Source organism: Mycteria americana, chromosome 4 (assembly GCF_035582795.1).
Source record: "Mycteria americana isolate JAX WOST 10 ecotype Jacksonville Zoo and Gardens chromosome 4, USCA_MyAme_1.0, whole genome shotgun sequence".
In the NCBI taxonomy this organism is placed as follows: Eukaryota; Metazoa; Chordata; class Aves; order Ciconiiformes; family Ciconiidae; genus Mycteria; species Mycteria americana.
In genome coordinates, this window is record NC_134368.1 from 51598114 (window position 1) to 51614033 (window position 15920).

Sequence of the window (15920 nt, forward strand, 5' to 3'; positions counted from 1 at the left end):
AGGGAAGAGGGAGAGCCATGGGAATGTTGCCTTTGCATTAAGCATGAAAGGGTGGGTGATGAGGAAGGCTCAACAGCTCTGGAAAAAAAAAATCAAATTTCTTTTTCCAAGTGTATTTCACAAGAGATCTCATGAGTGTTGAACTTCAGTGAAAAGATGAGCCTCAACCCTTTCAGCTTTTCTGTCTCACCAGTGTGTTTTGAATTGTAGAAGACTGGAATTTTCATCCCAATCTCTTGAAATTCTGCAGTTCTTTTTCCTCTTCCAATCTCAGTCTGAAGACATGACAGAGGAGAGTGCTGGTATGTTTTCAAGAAAAGTACAGCATTCTGAAATAGCACAGTGGTATTGAAAATAATGTTTTTCACACTACAAATAAAAAATGGATGTGTGCATGGTGTTTATATGAGTAGCATGCACTAATATGAAGACAGTGAAACTACTTGTACAGGTACACTAAAGAGAATGAGTTTTAGAAGATGTCAGATTTATTATTTCAGAAGAAATTATATTGTGTATGGTAGCATTGTTGAAGGTAAGATAATTATATGGATTACCACATGATGGGTGGTTTTAGGGTTCTTTTGTTGCTTTGTTAGGTTGTTGGGTTTTTTATCATCATCATCATTATGGTCTTGCAGTGCAATGTGTTGTATCCTTTCCCTGCACATTCAGGAAGATTCCTCAGTTTGACTGCTGTGATTGACTTACAAAGATGAAGCTATCTTATGATTTAAGAGTTAAGAAATTTGAAACCCTCTGACAAAGGGACTTTTTAATCTTCCTGCCACTGTATGGTGAAGGAAGTCTGATAGCATTTTTTAACAAATAGGTCGGCACCACTGAAAAGAGCTCCTCTGAGAAACGGAAGTAAGTTATGTGCCGAATGTAAACTTAATGGTGCTATAATTGCACATTCACTGAAGACCCATTTTGATATACCACCTAATCCTTCTTAGTGACCAAAACCCCTAATGTACATGCAATTTATACTTAGATATGAAGACGGCATTTAATAATCACTATCTTATGTACGCTTATGTAATATATGTGCTTTGAATTGATGGCTTAATAGACAAGAACCTCTTCCATCACTTAAGACCCTAGCAGAGGTTTTGCCAATCTGCGCTATACAAAGCTGTAGATTTCCTGACATGCTGCTTCCTGCCAGGTCTTAGAAGAGATCCAGCTTTCTGTTTCTAGAAGACTAAATCAGGAATGCTCTGGATTTAAGCTCTGTCCACCTACCTGAAAGTTATTCCAGGTAGGATGGTGCTAGCTCAGTGGTTTGGTAGAGTTGTGGTCAAAACCAAATTGTTTGCTTATTTCTTTAATTCCCACTCCCCTTTAAAACATGTCCCTGAAAGCACTTCTCTGTTAGCTGAGCTGCTTTCAATTTTTAAATTTCTATTACAAATGGCTACTTTCAGTCCACATGCACAGTTCCTGACTCATCTTCAACAGAAGAGGCAGAGTCAAGGTACCAACCTTTCCTCCTTGGTAACATTCCCCCTTGTCTGCAACTTGTTCTTGCACACTTTATCTCCCGAGTTGCTTTTCTGTCACTCTTGCATATAGTAGAGTTGCTTTGGTGTTTTTCATCTGTGACAAGAGCTTAAAATTAGGGTCTTGCTGTGTTCCTGGTCAAGCCTATTAGACAGCTTATAAAATGAGCCCATTTATTTGTAAGAAACAGCTCAGTGGAGAAGTGCAAGAGGCATAAAGGAATTACCCCAAACAAGTGGAAAGTAAAGGAGTATAATAATAAGATCTGAAATTATTATTTTTGTTCGTCTTCCTTCTCATGTGTTTCTTGTACTTCTTAGTTATAAATGCCTTTTCCCAAAGGATATTATTTCAACATAGCTCTTTTTTTATTGTTGAAATGTTTTTGCTGCATCAGGTGGTTATTCCCACAACCTTGTGCTTTTCAGATGGTAAAAATACCTTGCCCTGATTTAACTCCATATTTTAGTCTCACCTGTTGCTTTACTTATAAGAAAAGTTGAATGGGGAGGAAGGAATTGATCATTATTTTAATGGAGTGATTGGACCCTTCCAAAAGCAGCCACATTGAAAATAAAATTTGAGTTTGCTAGAAAAATGGTGTTAAAAAAAAAAGAGAAAACAACCCCAAAAAAAGCTCAAACCCCTTACCCCCAAAAAACCCCCCCTAGTAGTCTGTCACAAGCACTAAAATCCTTGTGCTCTGATTATAAGTTGAATATTTGTTTAAATACTTAAATATTACTCCAAAGATCACGGTGGATTAAAAAGGATGGCATTTGTGGATGTGTGCTCATTGCTCGCTTGTAGATCTGTGAAGTCCTGGAGGGTCAGCGAAAAGGTATATTTTAATTTATTTCTATGGTGTTTATTTCTTTGCTAAACCCTGTTTGGATTCTGGTCCATAGATTGCTTTCTTTGTAGCAATGCCAGCTCAAATGCAGAGCCTCCATTTCCCCTCCCTCCTCTCTGCACCATCTTGCCCAGGCTTTTCATTCTGAGGGACCTGTTTGGGTGGGCATGGGCTTAGCTGGATGAAGTAATGAATCTGATGCAAAACCAAGTTCTTGGCCCCCCAGCTGCATCACGACTCTGAGCCTGTTTTCCCAGCAGCCCCGTGCATTCCTGTGCTAGCAGAGTACCCAGTTGGAAAGGCACCAGAAACACTTAAATGAGGAAAAAGGAGAGATTCTGATACCTGCTGTCTCTACTGCTGTACCAGAGAGCTCATGTCCACTGTGTTGCTGGGTAATTGTGAATGCTTATTTCAAAAAAATCTGCTGGGCTGTTCACAAATATCTTGTCAATCTTGGCATGGGACACGTATTTGCAAAAGTGGTAGTTCAGGTTTTCAGGTTAGGCAGCCAATAACAAGCCGAATTCTGCACATGGTCAAAGTCAAATGTAGAGCTGTCATGTTGTCTAATGGAGCAAGATTTCTCCCCTGACTTCCAGTGCTACTAGGCCTGCAGCTGCCAAGAAGGAAACAGGAGGTCCTGAAGATATCGCCACCTGGAAAGTTAATGAGTCAGGCTCTGTGGGACTGACCACTGGCACAGGTTACCCAAGAAGGTTGTGGAATCTCCATCCTTGGAGATATTCAAAAGCCACTGGATGTAGTCCTGGTCAGGCTGCTCTGGGTAGCCCTGCTTGAGTAGAAGGGTTGGATGAGAGGACCTACAGAGGTCCCTTCAACCTCAACCATTCTGTGGTATTTGTGAATCTTCTCTCCCCAGCGTGTGGCCACAGTTGCATGTTCATCAGGCCCATGTGCTTTTGTCACATATCTCGGAAGCAGGGTACCATTGGCTACTGTAAAATTTTTCACTGTTTATCAGTACTCTGGGGATTTCAATTTGTAACTATGATTCCATATGATGTGCAGCTTCTTCATCCTCTTTAGTTTTCCAGTTTGGTTGAAAATATTTTCATCCATTTCTTCCCCACTATTTTCTGCCGTTATATTGGATAATAATGGCTTGGTTTAATCTGTGTGAGATTAATTTCTAGGGAATTGTCCTCACTGTGGAAAACTGACACATGATAGTATGATAATGCAAAAACTGCTTTGTCCAGGTTGACATTTTGGCTCCAGCTGGTTTCTGTATTAGCTGACGTAGTGGGGGAGAGAGAGAGTGGAGAGCAATTCACCTCTTCTTTTAGCACGGATGCATTGAAAAAGCACTGTTGGTTTATGCCATGCATTCAGATAGGTTGTTCGGCTTGCAGTATTCGGATGAGATTTCAACACTTTCGGGAGAGAGTGAAATAGGGTTATTTGTCTGTAAAGTACACTGCAGGATTGATTAATCATGTTAGTTTTTTCCAGAATTTGGCATTTTTTCTTTTGTCTTGAACACATGTGTATATGATGGTCATGTTTCACAGCCTCATCTAGTAAGTTTAAAATTTATAGGTTGCTAGTGAATTAAAGCTAGAAGTGGATTGAGTGATTATTCCTTGTAACTCTTTCATAACAGAATTGATTTATGCTACACCTAGATTTTCAGTGCGACCCAGTGTAACACCACGTAATCGTGTGGCACCAATAACCACAAAAATAGGAAAATGGCACCCTGAAGATGGGGAGCAGGAAGAACAGGTTGATGGTAGAGGAGGGCTTGTGGAGACTAGCTGCAACAGGCTGGTTGTGCTTTTCTGGCTGCAGCTTCTATCATTAAGCTGGAAAGCACAAATGAAAGGAATACATTAGGAGCCCATAAAGATTTCAGCCTGTCGCTGTTGGTGCGTGCCTGTCTTTCATTCTCCCAAATACAGTGTTCCTGCATATGTCTATATATGTGTGCAGCTCAGTACTTCACTCTTCTTTCAGTTACTTTCATCTGCTCCAGTTGGATTCAAAGTGGCTGCTGATCAGCATGTGTTCTCGGTGCAAGGCAAGGTCTCCTGTCTTCCACTGAGATCTCAATTGAGCTTCCAGCTACTGATCTGCTTAACTGCTGGGTGCAAGCAGCCACTGATGTCTGATAGTTAATAAGCATTTGCTGCTAATCAGCTACTGCAAAATGCAGCTAGGGCCAGGTACAGCAGTGGCTGCATAGCATGTGGAGCTGTGGTCACTGTAGTTCACGTTGCTGATCAGAGGTCTTGGAGATAACTGGTTTTCTCCTGGGAGGGGACAGAGATAGGGCTAGTTAGCTTGCCTGATGGTAGCTGTGTTTTGAAACAGTGATTATCTGTGGTTACCAGTGGTGACCTTCTAGTTCCAGCATAAATGGAGCAGCAGTAGTGTGATCTGGAGCTGGGAGCAAGGGGAGAACTTCATGGTTTAAAGGATGCTGAGCAAGCTGTAAGCGATGAACTTGTCTGGTGTTCACTGCACCTGATCACTGAGCAGTTTCTGCTTACCTACCAGCTTTTGTCTGACAAGATGGGAACAGGGACACTGCTTTAGTATAGGTCTCTGCTCCCCATTTCACACCCTTTCTGTCCTTGCCTTCAGAAATTCCCAGGCCGACTGTCTCTGGGCTACCCAGCATGCGGAGGTGAGCAAGTCCAGCGCTTTCCTCATGGGCTGCTGGGCCAAGAAGTGGCAGCCTTTCTGGACTGTCACTCTGGGCTCTCTTGTTTGGAGAAGGGAGGCATGCCCGGCAAGTTCTCACCTACCCAGTGTGGCAGGATGCATCTGGTGGTGTGGCCGTGTGTTGTTTGGGCTTGCCATGAAACACAGAAAGGACAGGTTGAACTGAGATATGGTGGAAGGGCTGGATAGCAAATAGATGAAAATTGTTTGCAGCCTTGTATTTCAGTTTTGGTCTTCTGTGGCAAGGTCTAACAACATTAACTTTCATACCTCTGGCAGACAAGCTTTGTGCCATCCAAAATATTACTGCCAAAAATCCTCTGTATTGACACTGTGATTGGAAGGATGTTTTTGTCTCAAAGCTAGCAACTGCTAAGAGATTTGGAAGAGTAATTCAGGCTGTTACCTGCGCTTTGTTCTGCAGATGCCCTTTTGCAAAACTATAAATCCTAACTTGCCCAAAGGAGCTCTTTAAGTGATGTTATTAGCTTGGTTAAGTCAAACAATTTGACATTCTTTGAGCAGAAGTATTATGTGAGGTTGATGGTCTGTACTTCAGCTCAGAACTTGAAATTCATCTCTGCCACAAGCACGCATGGTTTGTTTTCAAATGCTTTGCAAATGAATATTTTATTAGGTAGCTGTGGCCAAATGCTGCAGGATGGCCTTTGATATGCTTTGTAGCCAAGCGGCTTTAGCTGTGTTGGCAGAGCCCTCTGGTGGGAACACAGCCTGCGCCAGCAGAAGCCAGTCCTGCGGGCAGTGCCACCCACTTTTCCCAAATGCCATCAGCCAGCCCTCTCTCGGCTCGGTGGCATCCCACCAGCTGCTTGCTCGAGTGGTCCAGGGTTATCCCTTCATCCCATTTCTAGCCAGGAGAGCAGAGCCCTGTGGAGCGCACTTGGCCTTTTTTAGCAAACCTGATGCTGTGCTGCAAGCGCCTGTATAATTTTAGGTGTTGCTTTGCAAAATGTAATGGCTCTTTGAGAGTAATGAAGTTAGCCAATTGGAAGATAATGTTTTCCTAATCTATATCACAGTGTGGGAGAGCTGTGATGAATTTCAATAATTGCTTGTATGAATTTCAATGGTATCTGTAAATACCTTTTTTTAAAAGTACCACTTAGTAAAAGTAACTGATTTACTTAGGCATACAGTGGGACACTTCTAAATCAAGAGCCACAGCATTCCATTTCTGTTGGTCAGTAATGCTTTTACTAATCAAGGTATTTGAGGAAAGGGCTTTTGTGTTTTAAAGTAGCAACTTACAGAGCATGAAGGAAAAATGTTATTACACTTGTCTAACCTAATAGTATTCAAAAGCCTGGTTAGGACTGCTAGATGCACTGCCAAACCAGAATGTGCAAACAGGTCTTCTAATCTGATTAGGTCCCTAAAGTGTTGATATAATACAGGCCAATAACTCTCCTACAGGAAATCCAGCTGTTTGAGATTGTTCCACAAGTAATGCAGTAGTAATGAAGTGTCTTTTTTTCCTCATAACGTGCTGGCCAGAGCTTTTCACTCACCATTGATTTGAAACACTCACAACTGTGCCCAGTATTTTATCTTCATTAAAATAAAAAAAGAGGAACATGCACTATGGCTTGAAAAGGCAATTGCCTGCGGTGGGCAGGAACCCCATCTGATGACGTTGGAGAGTGGCAGTAAGACAAAGGCAATCATATTTTTGTGTCATTTTACTTGTTTCATGATCAAATTTTTAAGACAGACATATAAATTCTTCCAAAAGCTAAATTAATCTTCATAGCCTATATTGAAATGCCAATTTCCATTCTTCACCTTTGTGTTGAACTCATCTGCTCCATTGCTGGGGTTCAGCAACACAGAACCGCTCAGTTACGAGACCCGTCATGCGAGAGGCAGTTGCATGGTGGAACTCCTTGCTGCAGGTTGTTGTGAATTCCCAAAGCTGAATATATTTCAGAAAGCAATTAAACACACTTGTGAAAGGAAAATTCACCAGTATGATGAGATGCAGATACTGCTTTTGTCTGAGAATTCCTCAGCTGCAGCCAGCAGGATGGGGTGGGAGGTGCATGGCTGTGTGTACTTGCCCTCTTCCTCCTTACCCTTGGGTGAAGGCAGGATGCTGAACTAAAGAGGGCTCCTTAAAACCCTGGAGAAGACTGGTTTTGTTGTGATTCTTATCCCCCTCTGCTTATAACCGGAGGAGCTGTGATGGGGGAGTACCAAGCTGTTTCCGATGGAAGAGGACTCTAACCCTCCTCCCACAGCCTAGAGAAGCTCTTTGTTGAGGGATGTTGTTTCCAGAGGAGCCTTCCAGTTTACCTGCAGTCTGATCTGGCACTTCCCATGGCCCGACAGCTTTCCTCACCTGTAATGAGAGTTTCACTGGAGGCTTATTACAAATACACATAGGAGGCAGCACAAAGCTGTTTTTCTTTCTTGCAGGACAGCTTCGTCTTCCTGTTTTTCTTATAGCATTGTGGTTAGAGGCTTTAATTCTCTGGCAGGTGGTGTATGGTATGTTTTTCAAGCCCTGCATCTCTTGGCTCTTAGGATAGTCTCTGCTCTGTGACTTGATGAAGCTGCTTAAAGGCTGTTTTTCTAAATTCTGAATTGAAATTCCCTTAGATTTGTATTGCACAATGTCATCATGATTCAGCTTTGTGGAATACTGTCTTACTTCCACAGGTCATCTTGTTCCATGCTCTTTTTAAGATATTCATGTGCTATTTTAATCCTGTGACGCAACAACCCTCCTGAGTTGTCTGGTGTAACTCAGAATTTCAAATGTAAATGTTGCTTTAACATTACTCGTGGTTATCGCTAATCTCAGTCTCGTAACGCAATCTCTTGGAGAGTTCATGCTCTTTTGTCTGTGCTTTTTATTTCAAATGCGTATTTTCTTGGAAAGTGGCTGATGATATAATACTTGGAATTTTTAAAATTATCACTGTTCTTCTGAAGAACTTGGTGAAGTCTAATATTACCATTCAAATAGGCAGGTGAGAGCTTTGGAGATCGGTAATTTGTACCTTTTAAAAAGCCGCACTGCCTCGCTTTTGTCTCAGAATTTATTATGCTTCCCAAGTATAATGTGACATACTGAATAGGGCAGGGGGTGGGGACATTGTCTTCAGCTGACATGCTGTTATCAGTGGGACTGTGTTTCTGGACACAAGATTTCACAGTCATTGGTCGTCCGAGGAAAGCCTTTCCATCTGAGGATTGGACAAGAAGATGCGTCAATTTGCTGCCCGTCTCCAAGGTACTGGTGATGCTGCCTCCACAAGCTGGCTAACGTCACAGCTCCATCACCCAGCGGGGTGTGGGCTTTTTTCTCCTCTTCTCTGTTTTAATTCTGTATTTGCTTCCTACTGCATTTCTTAATCTGTCTTCTGCCAAATGCTAACAGCATGATATTTTGCAATCATTTAGGTGAATACAAGAAGGACGAACTCCTGGAAGCTGCTAGGTGAGTGCTGCTTAGAATATAAAGCATATTTTGGGGGTGGAAGCAGGAGAAGAAAAGGGATTTTTAAAACAGTAATGTTTTGTCATTGCCTTTCCATGAAATGATGCAAAGAAACCACTTCATTAGCATAAATCTCTTCGGACTTTACAGTCTGGTGCAAATGGAAAAGCCTGTTTATGTAATTGAAATCCCCCACTACGGTGTTTATAAGGTTAATATTGAGTTTTTGCTTTAAGCTGCTTAAATCCTCTTTATCGTTTTCTGACTGTTCTTTTTAGGGGCAAATTAACTATTGGAATCTTTCGCCTTTTTTGGTTTTTAGTGCTACCTTAGGATATATTTTGAAAATAGGCTTTATCAGAACAGAGCATAAGGAAGCCTATACAAAAGGTGTAAAGTTCAGTCGTATATTCCAAAGATGCTTTCATCCTTCCGACAGCACAAGACTGTTTTATATAGACTGTTAACCCTTCTAAAAATTTTCTGAATGTTGGTACGTAGTTGTTTCAACTGTTATGGGCCATATGCTATGAAAATGTATTTAATTTAGAACATTTAATTCAGCAAATGGCTTTCAGAGGATCTGTAAAATTAGATAAAGGAAATATAGGATGAGGTTAAGGAGAGAAATTAATAAGTGTTTTTGCATGATTTGCAAATTTAACATTATTTTCTGTATTTACTCTTGGTTTTGAAATGTTCAGAAGATCCTTTAGCATCCTCCCTGGCACAGTACGAATTTCAATACGCTACACTTCGATATGCAGCTCCTTGGCAAATGTTTTGCAGAGCGCTCTGTTTTTTTTTTTTTTTTTTTCCCCCCTTTCTGTAATCCTCTCCTCTCCGTTTACAGGAGTGGTAATGAAGAAAAACTAATGGCTTTATTGACTCCTTTAAATGTGAACTGCCATGCAAGTGATGGGCGTAAGGTAAGTTAATACCTGCTTTATATTTCTGTTGTTCAAGAAAGGCCAATTTAACCATAGTGGGAAGCATAGATGTATAAACCAAGAGAGCGTATGGGGGGGAAACCCGTGATGTCTTTTCACCATGAAATCAAATGCTGTTCTACTTGATGCTGGCAGTTGTGACAGATCAACAGTCGGCGGACGTGGATTTTGTGTGTGTCTTTTTTTTTTTTAAATGTCAGACCCTGGCATACATGTAAAGTGAAACCTTAAGACCTTTTATAAGAAAAACAAAATATACTGTTGCAAATGAGTAAAATAACTGAGGGAAGTTGTTATTGTATTTAAACATTGTCTGGGTGAGGTGGTTGGTATTCAGCTTAGCTCCTAATGCCCTGCCACATAGACTGGCACTGTATTGATAGCCTTAACACCTTCTGCATTTTCCGAAATTTGACATTATTGTTTTGACTTTCTCTGGCAGGGATGTTTGAATGAGTTAAATTAAGGATTAGGCTGAAACTGGAGGAGGGAAGAACATACGGAGTGAGAAGTAGATCCTATGATTTTCGGTGTTTTAGACATCAAGATGATGGTCTGTCTAGACTGTTGAATTTACAAATGTTGGTTATTTTTATTTATTTTTTTTTACTGTGTACCAGAATGTTCTTAATCTGCATCTCTTAAAAATGTCTCTCATGGGTAACAGTACATCTCACTCTTGGAGAGAAAAGCATGGGATTGTTTTCTTTTATAGTTTTCTTTATTTTTGGTGGAGTGTGTTGGAGCATAGTGTAAATCTCTGCCCATTCTGGAGCTGTTATAGAACAGCCCAGTTCCACTGAAATCAATGGAGATAGGCTAGTTTACGCTGCCTTTTCATGAAAAGACATGTTGTTCTGATTATAAAAATGTAGCTTCATTGTGAAAACATTCCTATTTTTAATACACATTTTAAAATGTTTTCTCAATTGTAATGCCTATTATACCTACTATATGAAAGAAAACCCAGCCAGTTTTTCACTGGTTTACATTTATCACTGATGGAAAGTTTATGAATCTTCCAGGTTTTTAAAACAATTAATTTTATGATCTGAGGACAGGCAAATGAACAAGGGCTTTATTTAGTTCAGCTGTGTTGGAACGGATTAAGTACTCCCCACATTTTGAGATTAAACATATTGCCCATAGTTCTTCATTTCCCTTTTCCTTTTTTAAGACTTTACCATTCAAATGAGATTGGTTTTAGGAATTAATAGTGCACTGTGGTGTTATGATTAAGCATGGTGGTATATAGCAGTGCATTACTGAGTAATTCAGTAATCACTATCGATTTAAGGTCAAAGGCAGAGTTATGATTTCTGTCAATATGGAGAAGAATAAGCCCTAGCAGCTATGTTATCTAGAATATTTGTCACTCTTAAAATTTAAAAAAATTTTTAAAGCTTTTAAAATTCATATTAAGCTAGTGGAAAATATTTATGTATTATGGCAGCCACTGAAGTAGTTTGAAAATTTATGCCCAAAGCTCAGAAAGCATATTGCAGTTAAAGCTAATCAATGTGAACACTTGGATAATTTGTTTGTGTGTTTGTTGGTAAATGCACTGGTTATTAAAACTCCTTTTAAGATGGCTTACCATTGATATTAATTAGCTTTTTTTAATGATGTCTACCAGATACTTCCCCCCCCCCCCCCCCCCCCATATTGTACAGACTGTTCAAGGTGAAGTATTTCTCTGTAGCAAGTGTGGTGTTTAACTGTTAAGTATTTCATTTGTAAGGCAAAGCTTTCAGGTCCTGTACTAGTGCAAGATCACTTGGTGTTTAATCATTCTAAGCTGTGCTGCAAATTAAGTGAACTTTTCAGCCTACAGCACAGCATTCTTGTAAATGAAACTCTCTGCTGATGTAGCTGCCTCCAGTTGACCTATGCTCATTTACACTAGCTGAGAATTTGTCCATTTTGGAAGTTGGCTTTTGCATTCCTTGATATTTTTTTGCAGATTCCTTGAGTTTTCAAGCCTCAAACTTATCACAATGTAAGGCCACAGAATTAACGCAGCTGTCAGGGCCAGGAAGTGCAGACTCTCTGGAGTGGCCTGAGATTCTCAGCATCACACTTTCTGTGCAGGGCAGACATATCCACAAACCCTAGTGTACATGCTTCTCCAGTTTGTGCATTCCTCGGCTTTGCACATTTTTGAGATGCCCAGCACTACTCTTCTAAGGGAAACGTTTAGCTTTGTAGGTGAGGAAATTAAATTGAGTCCTAGTACTTAATGGGTAATTATTTCTTCTGTATAGTGGGTGGTGGTAGTGGTGTTTTGGGTTGGTGTGGCTTTTTTCATACTTTGGGGTGTGACTTTCCAGAAGTTGTCATCTAACACTCATTGCACTAGAACTGAATAGCAGAATAGTCAGGATATTGTTAATCACAGTATTGCTTATTTCATTGCTGTATGCAGTTTACCTTTTTCTTTTTTCTGGGGATCTCTTCTGTCCTGTGCATACTAATATCTGGAGTTCCTGGACTTCCCAAACATCACATCTGCTGTGAGGTTGTGTTTCACAGAATGGATAAAAGGGGTGGAAAACTCTGCCAGTAGGTTGCTGGTTTGAAACCAGCTCGGGTTGGAAATAAAGACTTACTGCATTCTGTGTGTTGCTTGCAGCCTTTTGGAAAAATATTGATAGCCAGAGTCTGATTCCTACTGGACAGGAGTCCATGCTGCTAAGACAGTTACATCTGGTCCTGATAACCATCGCTCCATCTGTTTATTTAGCACAGAGGTCAAAGACTGAATAGGAGTGAAAATTGAACTTGGTTCTTCCCCTCCAAGTCACAGTTTAGATGGATTATGAGCACTGTAGAAATATTCACGTTACTGAAACTCTTCAGCTGTTGCCTGAAGAGGGAATTCATTCTCTGTTGCTACTCTTCCAATTATTTTCTGGATTGAAAGATGGAGTGTGTGCAAAAGAAAGAGCAATTTTATACATCAGCTAAAGCACTCCTGCATACCAAGGATCTATGTAATTTATGAGATTTTGTTTTGATGACCAAAGAAAATCGACAATAATATCTCAGAGAAACAACTATTGAGCTAGGTAATGGCTGATTTTTGAGTAAGTATTGAATTATATGCCTGTTGAATATATATGAGGGCACAAATAATAGTGCACAAGTACTGAGCTATATATACAGTGCAGAGCTATACGGTACAGTGTATGCAAATGAGTGTGTTATGCAAGGGTACAATTTCACAAGAACTGTTATTTTGAAACTATCCCATTTGTTTGGTTTTCAAAAAGCAATGCCTGAACTAAAATATAATAGTAATTTTTCATCCTAATTAGTCTTGCTTTGATTTTTTTTTTAACAGGAGACTGAAAAAATCACAGAATTGTTAGAATGTCGTGTGTGTAACATAAAATTTGTGTGTTACATCACTTCTGCTTAGATTGCTTCGCAAAGTATTTGCTGTGTCAAAACAGAACATAGCCAAAATGCACAGCATGTGCATATTCCCAATGGGTCTAAAATTTCTCTGTGTCCAGCCTCTGAGCTCTGCCAAACTGTTTGGTCTTTATGTAATCTATAGAAGTAATGGCTTCTAGAAGACATGTTATAGCATTGAATAACAAATGGTACTGAACTTTCACACTGTTAAAAAGCCAAGCCACCTATTTATGTGTCTATCTACGTAGAGGTAGGTAGGCTCCAGAGACTTGCTTTACAGCCCCCATTATTTTCCCTCGAACAATTTTTTTTCCTCTAGGGTTGTCTTTTTCAAGACTCAGTTGTGGGTAAATTTTCAAAAAATGTTTTTGACTATTTTAAAACAACAGGTTCCTATCTGCTGCTGGAAGCTAAAGCTGTATTATTTTGTAATGGGAGCTGGATTTCTGACTTGTTATAACTGTCACAGCTTACCTAATCCAGTAGTTAGTGGCAAGGGACAGGCTTAAAATAGAATGTTTCATGGTTGCAAGTTGAGTTGAAGCCATCTCTTAGCCCTCTCATTTCCTTTGGAAGGCTGTTGTGGACACTTGAAAGGAGTTTCAGGAAGAAATTGATGTTGCCTCCATTTTTAAAATAAAGAAGTGTCTGAGCTAATAAGGAAGCACTGGTTTTAGCAATTCAGATGAGAACTCTTCTCTACAAGGCAGACTTCCCACATCACTTCTTGACAGCTTTCCAAAGTGAACTGCATCCAGCTGACATGGTAGCTATTAGCAATGGGAGGTTGGATTTTAGTTTTGAAGTTGGATTTTTGCTGGTATATAATATCCTGCTCACGTACTACATTATGCATGCTCAGATCATGCTGGCACTAAAATACTCGGGTGTCAGTTGAATAAAACCTTCTCTTCATTCTAGGGAGCCCAACTCTCTGGTCAGGAGCTACTCAAAAAACAGTTTCTTTTGCTCCTTTTCTCAAGGTTCATATCTTTCAAAGTAGAGCAAATATCTGAGATTTTGAGCTTTTTGGAGCACAGAACAATTATTTTTCTGTAAAATAAAATGCATGCTTCATATTTTGGAAGTATAGTTTCCATTGATCTGTTGCAGTTGTGGTTTCTATTTACATTTTGTATGAACCATATGAAAAACAGAGAATACTATGGTGTTAAATGAACAGCTTGGTCTCAGGTATTTGTTCAGTGTGAGGCAGGAATTACTACCAGAAGGCAGCCCAGGATGCAATTGCTCTACAGCTACATTGTTTTCCTTCCTCTACCTTCCCTCCCTGGTTCGCTCCTTAAAAAATGGAAACATAGAAATTTCTGCAACAAGTGAACCAGGGAGCCTGCAAACAATGCACCTCCCTTCTTTCCCAGCATGGGACCATCCAGCACTGTGGATGAGGCAGTGATCCCATGGAAAAAAATAATAGGCAATTATTTTTTAAAAGGCCGTTTCTAGCATGTGCGTGGTCCTACTTCATTTTATTTCACTGTAGTCTTCTGGCTCCTAGTGCCCCTTTCTTTGTTTATTCCCAGTTTTCAGTCCTTAACAGCTCCCAGTACTGGTCCTTAATACTCAGTATTATGCCCCTCCCACGCCTTTGTTGTTACGCCTTTCCAAACCAGATGTAGACAACCCTCGATCCAGAATACCAGTAGCAGGCCTTTTCATTAAACTTTGTGAGTTATAGGAAATGTACTTGCCTCTTGGGTTTGAGGCTGTTTCTTCAGCTCGTTCCTTCGTGCCATACAGACATTCATTTTTTTCTTGTGCATGGCATCATCCAGGTTCATGGATGCAGGGTACAGATGTAAGAAATTGAACTCTGAGAAGGTCTGCAATGTGGTGCTAATACCAGCATCTTGCCCGTGTGCATTTTATGGAGAGTACAGACTGACCCTCAGCTTCTGCTGTGGGACATCTCTGGTATGAAGTAACGTTCTCTTGGATGGGGTTGCAGATTCCTTCTCTTGCCTCCTCTGCTTCTTTCTATCTGCAGCCAGCTTGATCAGCCTGTAAACAAAGGGCTAATAAATAGAAATTGAATTCTAACAAGATCAGGTGAGTTATGTCTCCTCTTACCAGGGAGTCCCCCGTTTGCTGCTGGTAAGTGGATTTACCAGCACCTGTTCCAGAATTCTGGTTGTTCTCAACCATTTTCATGAAAAATCCTGCAGTTCAAAAGAAAATTGGTATGCCTTCCCATTTCTGAGTCTGTATGGAACAATCAATCCACATTTTCACAAGCTTTTTCTTTACAGTTATTAAACCTACAGACTTGAGCAGAGGTTGAGATTCTCTTCTAATCATCTTGGCTCTAGGAGCTGGGGGTTGAAGAAAAATGCCATGCATTGCAAGACTTGTGAACAAATTGTGTGCTATTGACACTATAAACCTTTATGATTGTGTGCATTTTTCTTGTGAAACAGTAATAAAAATGCAAACTAATACCACATAAACCTGTAGGTCTGTTCTATAAATTTATGATGTACAGATTATATTCAGATGAGTATGGAACATCTTTTGGAAGAAATTATTTCACGTATAATAAAGTGGTGTTAAAATATTGTGAAAATACACACTTTTCTACAAACAAAAGCTGCATATTTGAGCAAAAGTTGTGAGCACATACTTGATGCAAGGCATTTTTGTCATATGCAAGGGTATGTCTGAATCTCTGTGTGTCCTTTACACATGTGTATTTTTTGTCACATGTAATGTATTATTTAGTGTCACAGTGTACATCTTATCTTCCCCAAAATTTCATGAGCTTTTTCTGCTGGTATACATTGTTTGTGTTGTTTGTAGATATATCAGAAGTCTCTAGTCTCAAGGCTTATCTGCAACAAAAAATAACTTGAGGAGAGGAGCAAAGGAATCATAAATTGAAACCAGATTAACAGTTGAATGTGTATATTCTTGGTTCAGAACAAGTGCCGTCTCCTTGATTAGTCTAATAAAATAAAAATTTTTAAAAATATATGAAAAACTGTTTAACTAGAAATGTCATTTTATTTCAGGAAAAGAG

General features: G+C 40.0%; 1 protein-coding gene across 2 annotated transcripts in view; it reads left to right on the plus strand.

The window, feature by feature from the left end:
• TNKS (tankyrase) overlaps positions 1-15920 on the plus strand; it is a 144550-nt gene that overhangs the window by 69979 nt on the left and 58651 nt on the right. For both annotated transcript variants that reach the window (XM_075500536.1, XM_075500537.1), the window contains exons 4-5: positions 8477-8513; positions 9367-9442. In XM_075500536.1, the coding sequence (XP_075356651.1) occupies positions 8477-8513; positions 9367-9442 (113 nt within the window). The remainder of the gene's footprint in view (positions 1-8476; positions 8514-9366; positions 9443-15920) is intronic.